At 36.5% G+C, this 17,622-nt stretch overlaps 5 protein-coding genes and 1 long non-coding RNA gene across 6 annotated transcripts; 3 read left to right on the top strand and 3 right to left on the bottom strand.

Moving 5' to 3' along the window:
• The first annotated feature begins 881 nt into the window (after positions 1-881).
• LOC141824389 (uncharacterized) lies at positions 882-4,634 on the top strand. The gene is made up of 6 exons (XM_074711672.1): positions 882-1,045; positions 1,466-1,617; positions 3,021-3,130; positions 3,257-3,342; positions 3,852-3,959; positions 4,224-4,634. Exons 1-6 carry the CDS (start codon positions 936-938, stop codon positions 4,351-4,353), a joined length of 696 nt encoding a protein of 231 aa, XP_074567773.1. The 5' UTR covers positions 882-935; the 3' UTR covers positions 4,354-4,634.
• A 941-nt stretch (positions 4,635-5,575) lies between these two features.
• On the bottom strand, positions 5,576-7,102 carry LOC141825617 (disease resistance protein Pik-2-like). The gene has a single exon (XM_074712999.1). The coding sequence runs from the start codon at positions 7,100-7,102 to the stop codon at positions 5,576-5,578; it is 1,527 nt and encodes a 508-aa protein (XP_074569100.1).
• Positions 7,103-7,633: 531 nt separating this feature from the next.
• LOC141825618 (disease resistance protein PIK6-NP-like) lies at positions 7,634-8,488 on the bottom strand. Its single transcript, XM_074713000.1, has one exon. It carries the CDS (start codon positions 8,393-8,395, stop codon positions 7,634-7,636), a length of 762 nt encoding a protein of 253 aa, XP_074569101.1. The 5' UTR covers positions 8,396-8,488.
• A 2,117-nt stretch (positions 8,489-10,605) lies between these two features.
• Positions 10,606-12,299, bottom strand: LOC141822952 (uncharacterized). Its single transcript, XM_074710245.1, has 2 exons — positions 11,194-12,299; positions 10,606-10,831 (listed from the first exon to the last, which is right to left on the bottom strand). Exons 1-2 carry the CDS (start codon positions 11,358-11,360, stop codon positions 10,606-10,608), a joined length of 393 nt encoding a protein of 130 aa, XP_074566346.1. The 5' UTR covers positions 11,361-12,299.
• Positions 12,300-14,737: 2,438 nt separating this feature from the next.
• LOC141822951 (protein FAR1-RELATED SEQUENCE 3-like) lies at positions 14,738-16,435 on the top strand. The gene is made up of 2 exons (XM_074710244.1): positions 14,738-15,474; positions 15,940-16,435. The coding sequence occupies exons 1-2, from the start codon at positions 14,738-14,740 to the stop codon at positions 16,433-16,435; spliced, it is 1,233 nt and encodes a 410-aa protein (XP_074566345.1).
• A 71-nt stretch (positions 16,436-16,506) lies between these two features.
• LOC141822861 (uncharacterized) lies at positions 16,507-16,868 on the top strand. The gene is made up of 3 exons (XR_012601372.1): positions 16,507-16,575; positions 16,659-16,727; positions 16,832-16,868. It is a non-coding gene; the product is annotated as an uncharacterized LOC141822861 (long non-coding RNA).
• The last annotated feature ends 754 nt before the right edge of the window (positions 16,869-17,622 follow it).

Genomic DNA, 17,622 nt, shown 5'->3' with positions numbered 1-17,622 from the left:
AGAAACTATTGTGGCTCTTTTGATCATGGATTTGCCTTATAAAAATTAAGGATAATGTTATTTATCACAAGAGTATATCTCATCAATTGCCTTCCCACCTTACTACTTAATAAATAAGCATCTCTAGAAAAATTCTATAATCTTTCACATGATTACATGTTTTCTTGCATATTTTTTCATTGTGGCATGTTGTCCATATTTAAAAAATAAATTAAATTCATTATCTATAATGTATTTTCCTTATATAAATTAAGCAAATTACATCATTAATATCTTGACGACTCTCTTTTTCTTTCCTAACATCTCACTTACGATCCTCTTGGCAAGTGTCGACACCTTTCCATTACATTCAAATGCATTGGAATCAACAACATGAATAAACTAAAAGAATAAAACCAAGATTAAACACTAGGAAATAACAAACTCTCAATTAATAATTCATTTGTTAAATTTTAAAACTCAGTTATAATAGTTTTTAATTTTCTATTCAAATACATCAAAATACCTTTTTAATTAAAATAAACTGAATAAGGATCAAGGATCAGCTCATTCTCTTCATTAAACGCCGTAAATTATCGTCTCCATTAATCTCTTTTTTATTTTATTTCGTGAATTGTAAATTAAAGTAAAAATTAAAAAAAGCATTTGTAGATTAAATAATATTTCTTTACTTTATCGTTTGGTATTTATTTTTATTATTTCTTCGCTGTTATAAAAGAGAATGGTAAATATACGGCGAGACTTTATAATCCAAACGCGGCCCGTTATGAATTTCGGATCGGGCAAGCGATTATTGGACCCGGATCCGACAGATGTACCCTCTGCCAATAAAAGGTTAGAAGGAAGGTGGGGTTTAGGGTTTTGAAGTGCGATTGATCGGGGCCGGCGAAACCGAGACGGCGCCGGCGGCGAGATTGATCGGGTGGCGTGAGTAGATGGAAGGCTTGAAAGTGACAGAGGCGGACCTGGTGGTGTATATCCACCCTTCTAAATCCAACCAAGTCCGCCGCGCCGTCCTTCTCCAGCTCAGTTCTCTTCTCTTCACGTCGGTCATCCCTCCTTCCGACCTCCCTCCATGATCAATAATCCCCTTTAATGGTTAATTATTTGTTCTGTTAAATTATAACTTTTTTATTATGGCCATGCTGTCATGAGGTATCATTTATTTTTAAATGAATGATCGTTGATCACATGATTTGTTCCTTCGCAATTGAGTATTTGTTCATCATGAGGATATAGGATATTTATAAATTGTTTCCTAGAGATTTCTTTATTAAAGTTTTTGGAAATTGAGTTTTTTTTCCATCAAATGTTGTTTTCTCTCTTATGTTTCTAGTTTCTATTATTCACCAAACAACACACAATTGCATTTGTTTTGATTCAAGCAACCGAAAAGAACTGAGATGGAATGATGATTTTTTTTTAAAAAAAAAATATTTGCATGACTTCTTCTTTTCTGCAACAGGCATGATGAGATATTTGATGGTGTAATTTTGGCATATGAAGTCAATATCCCCAGCAAACGTGCAAAGATTATATCAGGATTAATTCCGTTCATAGGAGTTAAAATAAAAGCAAATTTGTTACTTTTTTCTCCTAAGCCGAGCATGCTATTAGGTATGTTATCTCTTGCTGTTGATCATGCTATTTTACGCATGTTATTCTATTATGAGTTTTTCTGAAGGTTATTCTTTTAAGAGAATCAACATGCTTACATTCAGACCTTGTCCTAATATTTAGCTCCTCGACTCATTTCCCAAATATTTTATACTACTCTTGTTGATTCTGTTACAAGAATTTGATGTTAAGTCTGATTCATATGAACTACCAGTTTAAGAGGAATAGTAAGAAGATACATATATCTTGGTTGCCATGAGTACCACCGATAAATAAATTCTTGTATTGAACTTGGGATATACAGTGAACTTAGCACAAGTTATACCAGTTCCCTTGCACATACCATGTGCAAAGTATAATAAGAATAAATGCATAGACTTGCTTTTTTTTTGGATAAGCAGTTACCTAGTGAAATTTAATGACTAATTCATTTCACGAAGCACGAAAGGTTTCAGTTGTTTCTGTATTTGATTAACAAGTAATGGAAACTATATATACTAAAAGCAATGTGTTTTTTTCTCAACTTGGATATTGTTATTATTGTTTAATATGTGATAACCCAATGTTTTCAAGCCAGCAAAATCACTCAATAGTAGAGATTATAGGTAAATAGTAGGGGTTCAACCGTGATCCTATTAAGTGGATTTTTTTAGTGATGTAGTAGTATAAAGAAAACTAGAATTTTGTATCACTAAGCTTCAGAGGTGGGTTCTCATTGTATTTTGGTAGTTACTCGACGTGCTACCATTTACTCTTATCAATATTAGATCACATAACCTATCTGCAAAACAGGGACATGTGATTCTCGTCCATCGATGCAGAAAGAGGTTTAACTATTTGACAATCTGAGATGCTAGGCACTTTCTGGTTGTGCCAGTTTTGAGAAGTTCTATCAATCAAGGTGGTCTAGATGGAACACAATGTTAGTTGGTCCCTATTACTCTACAGGATCAGTGCATGAGATGCAATTCTTTAGTTATGGTCCATGTTTTTAACTCTGAAGAGTTCGAGATATCTTAGATACAGTGATTAGTTATTATATGATTTCTTCCTTATAGTTAAGCAATGGAATTCCCTTTTATTAATTAGGTCAGTTCTCATTCAGATTGTTTTATCATTTGCATTTTAAACAAAGTGATGTTGGACAGCTTTTTCAGTGCACCTACGTGATACAGATGCAGGCTTCATGCATGTTGCTCATCATCTTGATGCCCTTTCTATATTATTTCTTTTTATTTCAGTCCAATTAGTTTCATAATTTTTGAGATATACTAAGAGTGCTTTGGGATTATTATCTCGTTATACTGAGGTAAGCAGTTGCTCTATGTGTAACATAGAATACACCTAATGCTTTTGATGTAGCTAAATTCTACTGGTCTTAGTTGAGCACTTAATTTTTTCAGGGGGCAAAGTTGTCAAGCTCGGGAAGGAATCAATTCATATTGTTGTGCTTGGATTTTCTTCAGCAGCTATAATGTTAGAAGACATCCGTGAAGAATTTAAGTATAAGATTGTAAGATTCAATTCACATTGTTGTTTTGTCTTCTTTTCCTCTAAGATTGTAAGATTCCTCTTCTTATAGTTATAGTTATTCCTTGTCACATTGTATATCAATAGAGTTGTATATTCCCAATTACAGAAACATGGTGAAGATGTCTTTGCTAGTTCCTCTCACAAACGTCATGTTATTAGAGCTGGAAGTATGATACGTTTTCAAGTCAAAAGGTGAGCATCATTGATTCTGCCTAATAGTTAATTATAATGCAGTTCTTGTAAGTGAGCAAACTTTGTAGTCTGGTCACATGATAGAAAGTATAGACACAATATATGATACAGAATGTTAATGTCAACTTGAATCTAAATTAGGGTATGATTATATCATATTTGCTTGTCAAAGTGTGAGAACCTTGAAATTATTATTTCAATATTCTTAGATATGCACACAGTAAATTACAGCAGTCTTCTAACTACTTAACATTATGTCGAGTTATTACTGTATATCCTGTAATATGATTTACTTTCTTATGCCATCTGCATCATTCGCTATTATGTGCTAATAGCTATTTTCAGTTCTTAATTTCTCCTGAAATTTCTTACTTTCTATAATTATGGTTTGATCATGTTAAGAATGGTGATAAATCTAGATTACACATTGCCTCGTATTTCATCTATATGAATGTATAGTATATGCACATGATAAACTTGACAAACTTCAACAACTTTGTTTCATACAGTTTTGATGAGGAAATACTTCACATATCGGGATCATTGCTTGCATCGAACACCGGATGCATCCAATGGTTGTCTAAACATGGCACAGAAGATGCATCATATGCAGACAGGTTTAATTTTGTTTCTTTAACATTTCAATTTGGTCAGTTAGTTTATGGATATTGACTGTTAAATGGTTGATTTTGTACACTTGTTGAAACCTTGTCTAAGTTTAAAAACAAAAACTCTGGAGTCTACTTATTATGAACTCAAGGATTGTTTATAAGAAAATTCAGTTTTATTCTTTTGTTGTGCAACTTGAGACTCTAGCTCTGTTTCTCATACTAACCATATTATAATCTGTTTCATCTAAAGAAACTTTGGAATTTCTGCAGAAGTTTGAAAACGAGCAATATCCAAAGGGAAATGCAGGAAGAAGATAAGATGAACACCACAACAGAGGACAAGTCACTGAATACAACACACAAACACAAATCTAAGAAACGGACTCGTGGGGATAGATGATTCTGAGGTCTCTAGCAGTGCAAAGATGCAACAAGTGCAAATCAGTAAATATATGCTTCCCGTTCTTTTGTTGTTCCAGATTGTCAAAAACATGCCTTTTGGAAGCATTATTTATTAGCATTTGTAGGAATTATCAGGATGAAATAGCCTTGTTGATGATCTTGTTGATTGGAATGTTAATTGGAAATGTTTTTGAAATGTAATTTTTTACATTCCGATCGATGTTATGAGCAACAAGTTGATCAATAATATTATTAAATATCTTGGCTCGTCCATTTAAACATTAGACATTTTTGTTTGAATCCCAGATTTTGTATTTCGAGATTGTTTTTGTAAATGGATATCATGTTCCCGAAAGGAATAAGAGAATTGAAAAGATTTCTCAAGTTTCGGAATGACATATGCTGATGATGAACAGTTGTTGCAGGAGATCGGTGAGCTTGCCGAGCTCGAAAAGCTTGCCATCTGTTTCGGCGATGATGATCTAGTAAGCGGAGTGAGGGGATCAGATCCCTGCTTTCGAAGCTCAGCGGCAGCCTTCGATCCCTAACAATTTTTTCATGCCGCCATTAATGTTGTTGCCCTGCGAGCTCCAGATAGGCGTCGTGCTCGGCGGATTGCCTGCTCGGTTTGCATACCTGAAGCAGGTCGTCAAGATAACTCTGTACTCCACCCGACTGCAGCTCCAGGATCTGCTAGTCTTGAGAAATCTCCTAGGATGTGAGTCTTTCGACAATGATGTTGAGGATTTGATCTTCGATCGGGGAGGGTTCACGCATCTCAAGTTGCTGGAAATTCAATCGTACTGTTTGAGTTTGAAGAAGGTACACACGTAGATACATACGTAGAGACATGGAAGCAACACAATACACAATTCAAAACAGAGTAGTATGATTATAATATGGAGGGCAGAAACAAGGGATGATGAACCGAATAGCAATTTATTAAGAGATCTAGCAATGTTTGATTGAGAGCAATTTATTAAGAAAGCAATGTTTGAAGATTACATTACAAACTGCTTCAGAAATACAAAGACCAGCAAGCAACGCATGGTGGAAGAGATTGACAAAGGATAATTTGAATAGCAAAACAACTTTGAGAATTACACATAATAGAAGAGATTAACAATGGATAAGATGGAGAGAAGTAGTACACACCACACCACATCAGATCTTTTAATAATTTCATCTTTGCATCGACAGAAAGTTCTGCTTCCTCTGAATCAAATCATATCCAATGGATTAGTTGCAAAACATTTGGGACGATTTGAATGGTTTGCTGCAATATTTTTGACCATCTCTATTTTATCTTCATTCTTAGTCTGAATGTGAACCTCCTTTAGCCCATGCAGATGTTCTATTCCATTGAACCTATCTTCATCAGTGAAAGCAATCATTTTAAGAATTTCCAGGCTTTGGACTGCACCTTCTTCGAAACTCACACTCTGCTTATGAATTTCCAGGAATTTGAGATGTGTGAACCCTTCCCGATGGAAGACCAAATCCTCATCATCATTGTCGAATGACCCGCGTCCTAAGACCAACTTTACTAGAGTATGGAGATTTCTCAAGACTTGCAGATCCTGGAGATGCAGTCCCGCATATCGCAGATTTATCTCGACAACCTGTTTCAGAGATGCAAACCAAGCAGGCAATCCGCCAAGTCTGGCATCTATCTTGAGCTTGCAGAGCAGCAATGGTGGCGAGGCTACCTCATCGAGTGACTTTTTCAGATTGCCGAATATTGCAATATGCAAAATTATTAGTGATCGAAGACTGCTATTGAGCTTCGAGAGCAGGGCGCTTATCTCCTCCTGCATTTCTCTTGCTAAATCTTGACTTCCAAAACAGATGGCAAGCTTCTGGAGGTCGACAAGCTCACCAATCTCCTGTACCAACTGCACATCATCAGCGCGTACCATTCCAAGCATGCGAAGTTTTTTCAACCTCCTTATTCCTTTCGGGACCTTCAACAACGGGATGCATATCTTAACAGAATAATCCAGCAGCAAATGACCTCCAGCAAGCAGATGGACCAGTTTTTTGAGTTGGACGATGGTATTGGGTAGTTCTTGGATATTAGTTCCTCTAATATTCAAAAACTCTAGATTCTGCAAATCTCCTATTGAATCTGGCAATTTAGATAATCCAGTATTTCTTAAAGATAAGTACTTCAAAAGACACAACTTGGAAAAGCTCTTAGGATGGAGGTCACTCAACTTCCGACATCCTTCCAGGTCAATTGCCCTCAACAGCCGCTGCTTTCTATAATCCTTCAGTGGTACATCCTCACCAAATGCAGTGAATGATCGGAGGTGGTGCAGATCAATATCTGTTGGCATCAGTCCGTTGCTTTTTCTGTGCCAAGATAAACGTCTTATCTTCTGACGTCGTGGCGGAATACTAGGTTGCTCATTCAATAGCATCATAAAGTTCTCCTTCCTTGATATAGAGATTATGACATCGAGCATCATGTCATGGACACGGCAGGATTTCACTATCCCATTATAATTGCATTCTGATGGCTGCAATAAACTACGACTCACCAACTGATTGAAGCAGTGCTCGGCAACTTTCTCAACAGAGAAGCCATCTATGCCACTCACAATTCCTTCGGCAATCCATCGTCTCATCAGGTGCTTCCGACCAATCTCATAATCCTCAGGGAAAATGCCTAAGAACAAGAAGCAAGACTTGAGATAGTAAGGTAAGTCATTATAACTCAAAATTAATATCTGATTGATTTTCATAATTTCTTTCTCCAAACCAAGATGATGACGCAAGTCTTTCCATTCCTCTAGATTTTTATCAGGCTTGGAAGCTAGAAGACCTCCGATTGTCACAATTGCAAGTGGCAGCCCATCACACTTTTGTAAGATTTCTCTGCCAATAGTTTCAAATTCTGAAGGACAATTATAATCTGGTGCTTCAAATACTTTTCTACAAAATAACTCCCAAGATAACTCAGGTGATAACGGAGAGACTTTAAATATAAATTGACGATTAAGAGAACAACTTGAATTTGCCACTTCCTCAATGCGGGTGGTCACTATAACCCTACTTCCTTCTTTACCTGGTGGCAATGTAATGCGCAAGCTTTCCCATGCTTCAGTACTCCAGATGTCATCAAAAGCAATCAAATACCTCTTTCCATGGAGATGACCTCTGATCGTCTGCACTAGTTATGACTCGTCCATCATATTTAAAAGATGCTCCATGTTCATACTGGCATCTTGGCACCCCAGAACATCTCGGACTTGTTGCTCGCTGACGGAAATTTGTCAAATAATCTTTTTAAGAAGCTCTTTGATGTTGTAATTTTGTGACACTGCAATCCAAGTTCGAGATTGGAAATGGCCTCCGACGATACTAGGATCGTCATAGATTGTTTTGGCCAGAGTTGTCTTTCCTAGACCACCGAAGCCAACGAGAGAAATCATTGTGAGCTCCGGATAGTTCTCATCCATCACCCACTTGATGAGCATATCTCTACTCTGGTTGATGCCTACGAGTTGAGCTTCCTCTACAAAATGCCCGATGATCCGTGGATCGGAGTATCTATCGGCCATGTCCAAGCTGGTGGCGGTGCCATAGCTTGCAGCTTCATTTGGGTGGGAATAGCGGTCGTGCCGCTTTCTGATCTCTTCTACTTCAATCTTCAATTTTTTGAGCTCTGAAGCGACGCCATGGCGAGCTTTCAAAGACTTAAGGCAGCGACAGAAACACATGAAAAGACCTTTGACTCCAAGCTCGTCGCAGGGTGTCGATCGGAGACGGCACTCGAACTCATCGATCGAGTCTTCGGCATCGTTGGCCACCTCCCTCACCTCCCGCACCCAGTTCTGCATTCGTTCATTCAGATTCCGCCTGGTTGACATGTCCGTCAAGAAAGCGATGATGCTTTTGAGCTCAGCTACTATGTATCGGACATCATCTTCGACTCCTGCCAGCAACGCGGCTTCTTCCTCTAGCATCTTCTCTAGCTTTCCCGCGACGGACTGAAAGGAGAAGTCCACAACCTTCATAGCCATCATCGTCGCCATACTGCAAATCTCCGTCCGGCGGTTGTTAGGAATACGATCCTCACTTTGGAACTTTGATTGAACATAATTTGATTGAACATATTAAAGTAAATAAAGTGGCTTACAGCTGTAGCTCCACTCATGTGCATTACCATCGAGTGGATGGGCTCAATGTCTCTTAGTCATAAGAAAAATATAATAAATAATAAACAGAAGATTCATACATATCCAGAAGCATCGGTGAATTGACTCAATGTCTCTTTTAATCCAATTAATTACATATTTTTTGAGATATACCAAGACTGCTTTGGGATTATTATCTCGTTGTACTTAAAAGCAGTTTCTCTTCATGTAACATAGAACACACCTAATTGTTTTGATGCAGCTAGATTCTACAGGTCTTAGTCGAGCACTTGATTTTTTTTTTTTCAGGGGGCAAAGTTGTCGAGCAGGGGAAGGAATCAATTTATATTGTTGTGCTTCGATTTTCTTCAGCAGCTATAATGTTAGAAGACATTCGTGAAGAATTAAAGTATAAGATTGTAATTAAGATTCAATTCATATTGTTGTTTTTTCTTCTTTTCCTCTAAGATTGTAAGATTCCTTTTGTTATAGTTCCAGTTATTCCTTGTCACATTGTATATCAATAGAGTTGTATATTCCCAATTACATAAACATATTGGTGAAGGTGTTTTTGCTAGCTCATCTCGCAAACGTCGTGTTATTAAAGCTGGAAAGTATGATGCGTTTCCAAGTCAAAAGTATGATATATACGACTGCAGAAATGTTGTTGGCCATCCATCTCTTCTGTATCTTTTCAAGAACAGTCGACCTGCCCCACAAATAATGCATTGGTTGTCGGGTAATGGAGTGGTTGACAAGTGGTCCCATGAGGATTAATGCTCTACCCTTTGATCTTATCTTCTCCACCGAAGATGAGAAACTTTGCCTCCTGAAAACCAGTGGAATCTAGCTACATCAAAAGCATTAGGTGTATTCTATGTTACATATAGAGAGCAACTGCTTACTTCAGTATAACGAGATAATAATCCCAAAGCACTCTTGGTATGTCTCAAAAAATATGTAACTAATTGGACTGAAATAAAAAGAAATAATCTATTGCTATTCCATAATCAAGACAAACAATAGAACGGGCATGAAGAAGATGAGCAATATGCATGATGCATGCATCTGTATCACGCAGGTGCATTGAAAAAGCCGTCCAACATCACTTTATGATGGTTTAAAATGCATGTAATAAAACAACCTGAATGAGAACTGACCTAATTAATAAAAGGGGATTCCATTGCATAACTAACATTGCCTCCTGAAAGAATTGCATATGGTTGTCTCATGCACTGATCCTGTGCAGTAATAGGGACCAACTAACATTGTGTTCCATCTAGACCACCTTGATTGATAGAACTTCTCCAAACTGGCACAACCAGAAAGTGCCTAGCATCTAAGATTGTCAAATAGTTAAACCTCTTTCTGTTTGCTGATAGGTTATGTGCTCTAATATTAATAAGATAAGAGTAAATGGTAGCCCGTTGAGTAACTACCAAAATACAATGAGAACCCACCTCTGAAGCTTAGTGATACAAAATTCTAATTTTCTTTATACTACTACATCACTAAAAAAAATCCACTTCGTAGGATCACAGTTGAATCTCTACTATTTACCTATAATCTCTACAATTGAGTGGTTTTGATGGCTTGAAAACCTTGGGTTATCATATATTAAACAATAATAACAATGTCCAAGTTGAGAAAAAACACATTGCTTTTAGTTTATACAGTTTCCATTACTTGTTAATCCAATACAAAAACAACTGAAACCTTTCATGCTTAGTGAAATGAATTAGTCATTAAATTTCACCAGGTAACTGCTTATCCAAAAAAAAAACAAGTCTATGCATTTATTCTTATTATACTTCGCACATGGTATGTGCAAGGGAACTGGTATAACTTAACCTAAGCTCACTGTATATCCCAAGTTCAACACAAGAATTTATTCGACTTAATTAGGGATATATTGGTGGTACTCATGGTGACCAAGATATATTTATCTTCTTACTAGTCCTCTTAAACTGGTAGTTCATATGAATCAGACTTAACATCAAATTCTTGTAACAGAATCATAAAGAGTAGCATAAAATATTTGGGAAATGAGCTAAATATTAGGACAGGGTCTGAATGTAAGCATGTTGATTCTCTTAAAAGAATAACCCTCAGAAAAACTCATAATAGAATAGCATGCGTAAAATAGCATGATCAACAACAAGAGATAACACACCTAATAGCATGCTCGGCTTAGGAGAAAAAAGCAACAAATTTTCTTTTATTTTAACTCCTATGTACGGAATTAGTCCTGATATGATCTTTGCACGTTTGCTGGGGATATTGACTTCATATGCCAAAATTACACCATCAAATATCTCATCATGCCGTTGCAGAAAAGAAAGTCATGCAAACATAATTTTTTTTTTAAAAATAAAATCATCATTCCATCTCATTTCTTTTCGGTTGCTTGAATCAAAACAAATGCAATTGTGTGTTGTTTGGTGAATAACAGAAACTAGAAACATTAGAGGGAAAACAACATTTGAATGTAAGCAACTCAATTGCCAAAAAGATTAAAAATTTTTATAAAGAAATTTCAAGGCAACAGTTTATAAATATTCTCATAATGAACAAATACACAATTGCGAAGGAACAAATTATGTAATGAACGACCATTCATTTTTTTTTAAAAAAAACTGATACCTCATGACAGCATTGCCATAATAAACAAGATATAATTTAACAGAACAAACAATCAACCATTAAAGGGGACTATTGAGCAGAGGATGAGGTCGGAAGGAGGGATGACAGATGTGAAGAGAAGAGAACTGAGTTGGTGAAGGACGGCGCGGCGGATTTGGTTGGATTTTGAAGGGCGGGCGTACACCACCAGGTCCGCCTCTGCCACATTCAAGCCTTCCATTTACTCACGCCGTCACCCGATCAATCTCGCCGCCGGCGCCGCCTCGGTATCACCCGTCCCAATCGGTCGCCCTTCAAGAGCCAAAACCCCACCTTCCCCCTCCATGCCCTCAAACCTTTTATTGGTAGCGGGTACATCTGTCGGATCCGGGTCCAATAATCGCTTGCCCGATCCGAAATTCATAACGGGCCGCGTTCGGATTTAGACCCAGTTTACTTGGAGGTGCGGAAAAAGAAATTGCGGAAAGATTTCCTTTGCATGCATCCCTCGTTTACCTCTCGAAGTTTTTAGGAAGGAAAGGGAATTTCATCCGTCCGCGGATCAATTTTTCTCCAAAATCTGTCATCCCGAAATCGGGCGGAACGCGGACGGACGAAAAATAAAAAAAAAATCTCGCCGATTTCTTCTCTTCTTCTCCTCTATCGCCGGCGCACCCCTCCCACCGGCTTCGTCTTCGACCGCTGCGCCGTGACCGGCAGCGACGACTACCTCGCGCTCTTCTGGGCCAAGTGACGACTACCTCGAGGAAGTTCCATCGGCCGCCTCATATGTCATCTCGAATTCAAATTCTCTCTCTCGCTCTCTCTCGTTGGCCGCCTTCGCTTCGCCATGGGTGGATCTCACAGCCGCGAGGGCTTGGAGCTTTCCGAGTCCGAGGAAGACGAAGAAGAAGTAGAGGAATGAGAAGAACGAAAAGAGGAAGAAGAAGAGGGCTTGGAGCTTTCCGAGCCCCTTCTGCTGGAACGCCTACGGCGCGATGCAGACTGCCACCATCCCGCCGATCGACTGCCTCCAGGCTTCCGCCTCCGCTTCTCTTCTTCGTCGCCTCCGCCTCCGCTGCTCGTCGCCTCCGCCTACGTCTCCGCCTTTCTTCTTCTCTCCCTCCTCGTCGCCTCCTGCGGAACGCAAATCCTCCGTTTACTTTTCCTGCGGCGAGGGATTTCCTTTATTTTCCCCAGGGATTCCTTTTTTTTCTTCATCCGTTTCATAAAGTAAACATAGCATTCAAGTCTCGCGGTATATTTACCATTCTCTTTTATAACAGCGAAGAAATAATAAAAACAAATACCAAACTATAAAGTAAAGAAATATTATTTAATATACAATTATTTTTTAAATAATTTTACTTTAATTTACAATTCACGAAATAAAATAAAAAATAGATTAATGGAGTCATGGAGTTTCTTGTATTTTATGTGAATTCTCGGATCACACGATATGTGACAGCATCCTTGATCACTCTATAGAAATTAATCGTATTTAAGTTTTTTCTTTATTTTCCCTATTCAGTTTATTTTAATTAAAAAGGTATTTTGATATATTTGAATAGAAAATTAAAAACTATTATATATGATTGAGTTTTAAAATTTAACAAATGAATTATTAATTGAGAGTTTGGTATTTCCTAGTATTTAATCTTGATTTTTTTTTTTAAAGTTTATTCATGTTGTTGATTCGAATGCATTTGAATGTAATAGAAAGGTGTCAACACTTGCCAAGAGGATCTTAAGTGAGATGTTATGAAAGAAAATTAAAGAGAGTCATCAAGATATCAATGATGTAATTTGCTTAATTTATATAAGAAAAATACATTATTGATAATGAATTTAATTTAATTTTTTTAATGTGGACAACATGCCACAATGAAATATGCAAGAAAACATGTAATCATGTGAAAGATTATAGAATTTTTCTAAAGATACTTATTTATTAAGTAGCAAGGAAGGAAGCAAAACCACCAAATATTCTGAATATTCCAACAAAAACACACTACATATTGTTAATTAATTTATATTGTCAAAAATAACATACACACTATTCTAAAATATTCAACTTGAATAATAATAATCGAGTCTTTATCCTTGAGATCGATTATATGGATACTCCTGTATTATTAGACTCAATCTCCTATGAAATCATATTATTATTTATATTTAAATAAATTTTATTTTATTTTATTATTATAAATCAAGTATTTTTTTAATTTTTCTTGTATTAATATATATATATATATATATATATATATATATATATATATATATATATATATATATATATATATATATATATATATATATATATAGAGTTTGAAGATTAATTGTGATTATTCTATCAATTTTAAAAAATATACAAATTAATTTTTAAAAGCTGGTAAAGTTGTCAAAGTGATATAAAAATTTATTCGATAATTTTTTTTTGCATATTACAGTCTCATTTATAATTCTACATGTCTAATTGAATACGATGATAGTTGTATTATATAGTAAAGCACACAATGATGATTGAATTATATAGATTTCTTCCTCAGCGCATAATTATGAATTCATTGAAGGGATGCATCATGCATAGCTGGAGATTGGAGAATGTAACATACTACTTGCCTAGCTAATTCAAGAACAATATGGTGCATATCAGTTGTATTACAGTACAATGATACTCTCCCAAATCATATTGGTTTCATATAATCATTCTTATTTTGAATAGCAGTAGCAATTTATTAAGCTAGAGAGCAATGTTTGAAGATTACATTACTTAGTGCTTCAGAAATACAAAGGCTAGCAAGCAAGGCATAGTGGAAGAGATTGACAAAGGATAATTGGAATAGCAAAACAAGTTTGAGAATTAAGCATAATAGAAGAGATTAACAATGGATAAGTTGGAGAGCAGAAGTAGCTAGTACACACCACACCAGATCTTCTAATAATTCATCTTTGCATCCAACAGAAAGTTGTGATTCCTCTGAGTCAAATACTATGCATTAAGTCGAGTGGAGTGTTACAAAACATTTGGGACGATTTGAATGGTTTGCTGCAATATTTTTGGCCATCTCTATTTTATCTTTCCTGTGAGACTGAATGTGAACCTCCTTTAACCCATGTAGATGTTTTATGCCCTTGACTCTGTCAAAAGATGAAATTTTAAGAATTTCGAGGCTTTGGACTGCACCTTCTTCGAAAATCACATTGCCGATATCAATTTCTAGGAATTTGAGATGTGTGAACCCTCCCCGATCAAAGAACACCAGCCAAAGGAATGATTCCATTCCTAGGACCAGCTTGACCAAACTGTGGAGATTTCTCAAGACTTGCAGATCCTGGAGACGCAGTCCTGCACTTCGCAGATGTATCTCCACAACCTGGTTCAGAGATGCAAACCAAGCAGGCAATCCGCCAAGGTAGGCATCTATCTTGAGCTTGCAGAGCAGCAATGGTGGCGAAGCTACCTCATCGAGTGTCTTTTTCAGATTGCCATCTGCCACATGCAAAATAAGTGATCGAAGACTGCTATTGAGCTTCGAGAGCAGGGCGCTTATCTCCTCCTGCATTTCTCGATAAGTACTTTAAAAGATACAACTTGGAAAAGCTCTTCCGGTGGAGATGACAGTTCTGAACTTGTCAACAAATGCGAATATTGGAGATAGAGTGGGAGGGCCTGAGTTAGTTGGTTGCACAGAAAGAGATATTAGAAACTATGAGCAGGAGCTAAGAGAAGCAGAAAAAGGTATTGATGCCGAAACACTAATTGAGCTATTTGCAAGTGAAAAAGAGAAGAATCCTGGGTTTTTCTATGAATATGAGACTGATTCAGATAAAAGATTTAATAGATGTTTTTGGGCAGACCATGTCTCAAGAAGGGCATATAGTGTATTTGGTGATGTAGTTGTATTTGATACAACATATAACACAAATAAATATGGTTTGATATTTGCACCATTTGTAGGAGTTAATCATCATCATCAAACAATTATATTTGGTTGCGGGTTTTTAAGCGATGAGAGAGCTGATTCTTTTGTTTGGCTACTTAAAACCTTCATTGAAGCCATGCCTAATGGTGCACCTAAAGTTATCATCACAGATCAAGATCCTGCTATGACAAAGGCCATTGCACAAGTTTTTCCTCAGACAATCCATCGATATTGTTTGTGGCACATACTGAATAAATTCCCAGAGAAATTAGGCGCTTTGAATTGCCGTGACAACTACCAGAGCATAAAGAATGCAATAAACAATTCCACAACACCTGATGAATTTGAGAATTCATGGAAAGAAGTTCTCAAGGTTCCTAACCTGGAGAAAAATGAGTGGTTGTCTTTGATGTACGAATTGCGACACAAGTGGGTGCCTGCATATTTCAAACATGTATTTTGTGCTGGAATGTCAAGTAGTCAAAGATCTGAAAGCGCACATTCATTTTTCAAAACGTATATCTCAAATAAGAACTCATTGATGGATTTTATCACCCGTTTCAATAGAGCCCTAAGACATCAAAGACACAATGAGTTAATTGCTGACCATGTTGATATCAATGAGCATCCAAGGACTAAGACACCCTATCCAATGGAAATTCAAATGGCTAGAGTGTATACAAAAAATAAATGGATGGAGTTTCAAAGTGAAATGAGTGAGTGTCATACTTATTATGTGCAACCGATATCTACAGCAGTTGGTTTGACAGTTTACAATGTGATGAAATTTGAAACTTCTTCTTCCTCCAAACCAAGGCTCCTCACGCATGACATCCAGGAAGACTACATATCTTGTAGTTGTAAGAAATTCGAATTTGATGGCATTCCATGCAGGCATATGTTAGCTTATTTCCGCATCAACCAAGTGTTTCATTTGCCTCAGAAGTATATACTTAAACGATGGACAAAAGATGCAAAGGTTGGAGTAATATTTGCTGTGGGAGAGCAAAATATCAGTGATGATCCGGAAAGAAATTTGATATCAAGGCACTCCCAGTTGTCCTACAAAGCGTCAGTAGTAATTGATGATGCATCTTTGACTGAAGAGGGGACAAATATATTGAAGGAACAATTGGAATATGTACACAACATAATTCAAGATCTGAATATTAGTAAAAAATGCAATAATGTAAGTCAAAGGAAGACATCTACAGATGGAACTCGTGATATTATTGACCCATCTTCAGTAAGAACAAAAGGATGCGGGAAAAGATTGAAATCATCAAAAGAAAAGTCAATCCCCAAGTCCCGATTATGCCATGGATGTGGCCATCGAGGTGTGTCACATGACAAGCGAAACTGCCCACTTTTACAACAAGGGTATGTATAGATTAATTATACAATTATATAAAAATTTGACAATTAAATATTGTTAATTTAACGATGATGTGTTGATTGGCAGATCAAGTATAGATATTCATCATAATACGGATGAGGACACATATGAAGAAGATTTACCATCTGTGGCAGGTACTAACAGCGTTTAATTATAGAAAATTATAGTTGTTGATAAATTGTGAAATTAAAGTTAATAAATGCTTTGATTGTTACAGGTTCTAATAACTTGTAGGAGAAAATATTGTGTGTATCATATGGAGGAATTGTTGTCATGTGAATTTATGGTAAGACTAACTGAATTATCTTACACACAACAGTTTAGTTGTTATATGAATATGTAATAAAGGTCTTGTAGCTTGGTGCTCATGTATTTGTCACTAATATATAGAAAATTATCCAGTACTTGATACTCTGATGAGCAGGGATGTCTACACAAAAATAAAGTAAGGTAAAATTTGAATCTTATCACACATTTATATCGTATGAAGATTTTTATTTAAAATACATGACTAAGATTATCTTTTTCTGCAGTGCATGTGTAGGATATTGTCTGTTGTTGTTGGGGATTCAGATTTGCATCCAATTGGCTGGGGTTCGTGATGATCAGCTCAACCTGTTTGCATATTGATCTGGAGTGGTGTGGAGATTCTGTATATGATGATCAGTTCATCCATTATGCAATGTTTCTCTGCTGTTGAATTGCGTAACTGAATATTGTTGAACTGTGAGGGATTTAATAAGTGTTGATGCGGAAAAATTGTATTGCATTCAGGATTTGGATATTGATGATTTGTTGTTGGAACTGAAAAATATATTGCATTTCAAGAAATGTTAATGATGATTTGTTGATGGAAGTGATCTTCTGTAGGATAATATCTTTGGTTGAAATGCATTGTGACATGTCATAGACATTATAGAGGTCAAGAGGAGCAAATAATATGTTTTGATAATCTGCATTAGAGGTCTATAAGACCATCAGCCGGTTTTAACAAAACGGCTGATGGCTTATTTGAATTTAAAAATTTGAAAATGTTATATCCGCAGGACTGAGGAAGTGGAAATAACTCATTGGTGTAATCTGACACCAAGATAAAATTGGCACGTCATTTCACATGTTGGCACGAGTGGAAAAAATCGCTGCTTCCAACACGACGTATCGTAATGCATTCTGAGATGATA

Source organism: Curcuma longa, chromosome 3 (assembly GCF_044706935.1).
Source record: "Curcuma longa cultivar G26 ecotype Majalengka, Jawa Barat chromosome 3, ITB_CL_G26_1.1, whole genome shotgun sequence".
Lineage (NCBI taxonomy): Eukaryota > Viridiplantae > Streptophyta > Magnoliopsida > Zingiberales > Zingiberaceae > Curcuma > Curcuma longa.
Note: the sequence above shows the minus strand (reverse complement) of the source record. Positions and strands in the feature narration are given on the sequence as shown.